The 6,000-nt window shown below is 44.2% G+C and overlaps 1 protein-coding gene across 2 annotated transcripts in view; it reads left to right on the top strand.

The window, feature by feature from the left end:
* The first annotated feature begins 3,634 nt into the window (after positions 1 to 3,634).
* LOC109390981 (binder of sperm protein homolog 2-like) overlaps positions 3,635 to 6,000 on the top strand; it is a 12,430-nt gene continuing 10,064 nt past the window's right edge. The window contains exons 1-2 of one of the 2 annotated variants that reach the window (XR_002125702.1): positions 3,635 to 3,731; positions 4,704 to 4,791. Coding sequence is in view for 1 of the 2 variants with exons in the window: in XM_019658138.1 (XP_019513683.1) it covers positions 5,013 to 5,016 (4 nt within the window). In the remaining variant the exon portion in view is untranslated. Of the gene's footprint in view, positions 3,732 to 4,703; positions 5,017 to 6,000 lie in introns of both variants that reach the window. The other variant, XM_019658138.1, reaches the window with a different exon arrangement.

Raw genomic sequence — 6,000 nt, 5'->3', positions numbered from 1 at the left:
ATTTGCTTCATAGATTTTTTTTTTAGGATTTTATTGGGGAATGGGGGAAGGGGAACAGACAAGTTGCTGTCCTTTTGTTTTTCAGACTAGTTGTGGAGGACGTTGCTTCATTGGCCCATGTTGTTATTATCATTGCGCTCTTCCCGGGTGAGGCAGATCAGTCACCGGCCACTGGACGGAGCCGCTCAGAGCTGCTCTTGGCAGCTCACACCAGCTGTCAGCTGCTCACGCTGGCTGCCAGCCACTTACGGTAGCTTATGGCAGCCCACTGCAGCAGGGGCTGCAGCCTATGCCGTCGCCAGCTACTCACAGCAGCCCAGCTCTAGGTTGAGTTGTTGTTCACCATCTTAGCTGTAGAGGGCGCAGCATCACTGGCCCTCATGTGGGATCTGAACCGGGCTCTGCTGCTCAGAGATGGCATCCCAAGTCAACTCCTAACCAATGCACCACTCGGCCGGCCCTGCTTCACAGATTTTAAAATCAAGGTGTCAGCCACCTGTGTTCTCATCTGTAGACTTGGTTAAGGAAGAAATTGCTTCTAGGCTTATTCAGGCAGAGTTCAGTTATTTGTGGTTGTGGGACTGAGGTTCCCATTTTCTTACCTGGGTGTTGCTCTCAGCACCCCCAGGTTGGTCTCAGGTCCTTGCCACGCAGCCCCCTCCATCTTCAAAGCTATCGATGGGAAATCTCCTTCATATTGAATCCTTTCTTGTTAGAATTAGCTCAGTCCCATTTAAAGGTTCGCCTGATAAGGTCAGGCCTACCCAGGAGAATTTCCCTTTCTTCAAGTCTGTTGTGCCATATAACCTAACCTAACCATGAGAGTAACTCTCCCATCAAATTCATATGTTCCACCGACACTCAAGGGGAGATTACACTCAAGGGTGATAGGAATGGGGGGGGGGAGTTATCTTAGAATTCTGCCTACCACAAAGACAAAGGGCAAACAAAATCTCAGAAGTCTCCATCAAGAGGGAACTACAGAGATTAGGACTCAAAAGAAACAGATCGGTGTCTCTGGGAGAAACCCACCGAGGAAGACAGGTCCAGAGGTAACAGGACTTCATCTCAGAAAGAGGCAGAAATCAACATCTTCCAAATGAATATGGACACATGGTTTTGAAAGCAAAGAGATGTGGAGAATTCTGGGAAACACAAGTCTGAAGTAGAAGACTTTCTGGACCAGGTTGGGCTTTGAGCACCTTAGAAGGGGCTACCAGAGGTCTTATTTTAAGTTTCTTATTGTAGCAACAGTCTTTGAAACCCAAAGCCTGGTGAGATCCCTCGCCCCTACTCTTCCAAACTCCATAGGAATTTTCAGCTAGATTTGTGTCCTTTGACCAACATCTCCCCGTGTCTTCTACCCCAGGTCCTCTGGTAACCACCTTTACACTCTCTGTTTCTACGAGGTCAGCTTTTTAGATTCCTCATGTAAGTGAGATCATACAGTTTGTTTTTCTGTGTGTGACTTATTTCACTTAGCATAATGTCCTCCTGGTTCAACCATGTTGTTACAAATGGCAGGATTTCCTTTTTTTTAAAGGCTGAATAATATTCCACTATATATATATATATATATATATATATATATATATATATATATATATATATATATATATATATCTCCATTCATTTGTCAATGAACACTTGGTTGTTTCTCCATCTTTACTGTCAAATAATGCTGCAATGAATGTGGAGGTGCAGATATCTCTTAGTGATTTCATTTCCTTTGGATAAATACCCAGAATTGGAATTACTGGATCATATGGTAGCTCTATTTTTAATTTGGGGGGGGGGAACCTCCATACTGCTTTTCACAATGGCTGTGCCAATGGGCAAAACACCTGCATAGAGGTTTTTCCAAAGGCATACAAATAGCCCATGGGTACATTAGAGAAGTTGCTTTACTTTTTTGGGCTTTCGTTTCCCCACCCACCAATTAGGTTCATATTATTGCTTAACTTGTAGAGGTTTTGTCTGGCTAATGTAATATAATGACAATTTTAAAATACTTTTGTTAGGCCAGCTGAGTAGCTCAGTTGGCTAAGAGCGTGAGCTCTGAGCAACAGGGCCACTGGTTCGATTCCCACATGGGCCAGTGAGCTGCGCCCGAGCTGAGCCGCCACTGAGCTGCCAACAGGTGGCAGGATGGCTCAGCTGGTGAGAGCACATGCTCTTAACAACAAGGGTTGCTGGCTTGACTCCCACATGGGATGGTGGGCTATGCCCACCTGCAACTAAGGTTAACAGAGTACCTTGAGCTGAGTGGCCATGAGCTGCTGACAGGGAGCCGGATGGCGACTGGACTTGGAGCTGAGCTAGCTGCGCCCTCCACAACTAAGACTGAAGGACAGCAACTTGGCTGTTCCCCTTCCCCAACACTGTTCCCCTTCCTCAATTCCCCAATAAAAATCTTTAAAAAAATACTTTTGTTATTACTAGTTGCAGTAATCGTTGTGGTAGCAGTCACGATGACTAAAGGAAACAGGTGTACAGCACTTGTGCTCGGGATGGCTTTAATGGTTTTGCACCCACCCACTCACCCATGTAATACAGCAATCTGAGGACTTGGGTGCCGTTGTTATCTCCATCCTCTGTGTCAGGAAAGTGAGGCACAAGCAGTCTAGGTCACAGAGCTAGTTAGTGGAAGAGCAGTTGTTGAATTGGGGCAATATGACGAAAGGAAGAACATCCTTAATATTAATAATCAATTATGATGACGGTTTGCTCAGGGGCAGACATGAGACTCAAACCCAGATTTATCGGACTTGAGGATTCACAGTATTTCCCATCAAACTAAACAGCCTTTATCAATAGAAAAAAAATACATACATATGTGTGTGTATGTATTTTTTAAAGCTAACCCACCATCTTGGACTTCCTTTCATATATGTTTTTTCATGAAGCATTCCACGCACGTACTAAACATGAAGACACTTAGGCATGCTAAAAATGCGCCATTTGGCCCCACACCAGGTCGTTTTTGCCATTAGCAATGTGCCAGAGAGTTTAACTGGACAATTTTAGCATTATCATCAACAATGCGTAAAACTGACTCTTCGGAACCAGAAATACCAGTTTCTCATGAAAATGGGTAGCTACTATGGCTAGCCATGGAAAAGACTTTGAAAGTCATTCCCATCTATTCTCTGCCCACCTAAACATCAGCAATGATTTTCTAACAATCACAAAGCAAGTCTAGTCACCAGACTGACTGGCAGTAATAGTAATCACCGTATGATTGCTTAGCTTATGCCACGTTTAGGCCTGGTTGCTTGACCGTGTTATCTCATAAATCCCTCACACCAAGCCTATGAGAGAGGGGCAGCCTATTCACTCAACAATGGCTAGCGAGCGTTACTATTTGTCAGGCAGTGTTTTCTTTTGCTGTAGTTAAAGTATTGAATGGGAGAAAGTCCTTGCCTCCAGAGTCTGCAATCTAGTAGGGGAGAAAGACAGCAAGCAAATAAACACACACATTCATAGATATGGGTATGGATTTAGACATGGGTGTGAATGTGGAGAATTAGGTCAGGTAGAGATAATCGCCACGTAAAATACTAAGTCAGGATAAGAAGGAGAAAGAGAGAGGTGTAGGAGTTCCTATTTTATAGAGCGTGACTAAGAAGGATTTCTAAGGAGATGACATTGAACCACGGAGATCTGAAGACGGAACGGGAAGGAGTCCTGCCTGGTGTCTTTGAGGAACAGTTTCTGGCAGACAGACAGATGTAAATACACTGAGATAACATTGTGTTTGGGGTGTTCGAGGAATAGTGGTGGGGAAGCACTTGGGTTGAGTAAGGGATGGGGAACATCAGAGGTCCAATCAAGCCTGGGTTTTGGCATATTCTCTAAGTGTCATGGAAGGCTATCTGGGATTCTCAACATAGCAACACCATCCAGCTCTAACTACCATGTGGAGAGAATGAAGGGAAGGCAAAGGTGACAAACTGGGGGACTGGTTAGGCAGCTGTCATTGGTACACAGGGAGAATGATGGTGGTTAGATTAGAGACAGAGAGCACTGGCAGAAGTGGGAAGTGGCTGTATTCGGGAGATGTTTTCGTGGTAAAGTCCACAGGATTGGCTGGTGGCTTTGAATATAAAGTGAAAAAGAGGACTCAAGGATGACTCCAGTGTGATCTTTACATGCCGGTGAATGGTTGTGTCACTTCCTGAGATGGGATGGCAGGGTGAGTAGGTTTGGTGGGGGAAATAAGGAGTATTTTGAGGACCCCAATTTTATGGATGAGAAAAACAAGATTGAAAGAGGTTAACCTAATTAACCTCACAGCGAGAAAGAGGCCAACATTGAATTCCAACCCAGGCTTTTCTGACCCTTAACCAAACGCTCCTCCACCTTATCTTCAATACTTCCCTGTGCGCCAGTGAAATCCTACATCTCTAGTTCTCTCCTGAAACTCTCAGCTCCATGAGAGCCGTTGATTAAAAAACTAGCGGTCTACATGTGGATATGGTTTAACTTTTCCAAGAATCAAGACATCTTGGCTTTTTATGTTGATGCTCAATTCATGCCCATGATCTGATTTCCCCATCAAGTAAATGAGGCTGAGTGAGACCAACAGTCTCATTTTGAAGAGCTGAGTCAGGGTGTTATGGATTGAATTGTATCCCTTCCCCTCAAAAAATCCATATGTTGCTACCCAAAAAGACACCAGAGATCTTTCTTTCTCTCCACAGCAAGAAGGCGGTCGTCTACAAGCCAGCAAAAAAGCCTTCACCAAGAAGTTGCTGGCACCTTGGTCATGGATTTCTAGCCTCCAGAACTGTGAGAAGATAACGCATGTTGTTTAAGCCACCCAGCCTGTGGCATCCTGTTATGACAGATCTAGCAGACAAATACACAGGGTTTCAGGAAGATTCGTGTATCTTTGTTACAATTACTCAACTCTTAAAAGCAAGAAACACTAGTGAAGGTTGAACGCCAGCTGTTCATCTTGTGCTGTGCGTCTAGGAAGCACAGATATTAAATCACCCCTGGAAAAGATAATGGGTGAGTTATTTAGCTAGTGTCCCTAACTCATACGTGGGAAATCCAGGATTTGAAAGTTAGTCTATCGGCTATTAATACTCATATATTTTCCACTGGTTCCAGGTCTGGCATTGCAAGTTGACATTCTGCATCCAAACCCAGTGCTATCTATTTTTTCGTTGCTGCCAAAGATAAAACTGAGCCCCACATAATCCCCTCTCTGCTGGAATCATTGATCGTTTTTCTCTGGTTCCCCGTGATTAGTGCTTTTCATAGGGCACCTCTGAAGTCCAAGTCCAGCTCTGCCACTTGATGGGTTTATGACTGGTAGATTTTTTTCTTTCATCCTCACCCACCCCTCCCAATACTATTGGCTAAATACCAACTTCAGGTCTGGAAAAAATATTTTATCACAGTTGGTTGAGTACCTTAGGGCATAATGACTATTCAGTTGAGCAAGAAAGGAATAATGGGTTCTCTCTGATATCCACTTCAGCCCTTCCAGTGGGTAGGGTGTGCTGGGTCCTGCTCAGAGTGTTCTGGCCATGCCTTTAGGGTGTGAGGTGGGGTGAGTCTCTACAACGTGCCTCAGAAACTCTGCACATATTTGTCACCACCTCTGCAAATCATGCATATTTGGGAATATAACTTCCCATTATCTTTGAGAGGAGTTGCAATCAGAATTAAGCGCATTTTGTAAAAGTCACCAAAAAGAGAGCGCGAGAAATCAAAGTCAAAGATGCACTATCTTCCCTAATAAATAACAAAACCTCACATATCTGCCACAAATTTTAGCTTATTAGATAAGAGATATGGGAATCTGGTCTCACATTCCCACTGACTTCATGTGTATGTATCCTGGATAGTGATAGCTGAGGACTGGACATTGTGATGTGATGGCATATGATTAACTGGAATTAACCCAAAAAGAGAGCGAGAGCGAGCGAGAGCAAGAGTGAGAGGGAGAGGGAGAGAGAGAGAGAGAGAGAGAAAGGGAAAGGAAGG

The sequence above is a fragment of the Hipposideros armiger genome, unplaced genomic scaffold, assembly GCF_001890085.2.
Source record: "Hipposideros armiger isolate ML-2016 unplaced genomic scaffold, ASM189008v1 scaffold_283, whole genome shotgun sequence".
Classification (NCBI taxonomy): Eukaryota; Metazoa; Chordata; class Mammalia; order Chiroptera; family Hipposideridae; genus Hipposideros; species Hipposideros armiger.
This window is presented reverse-complemented; position numbering and strand designations above follow the sequence as displayed.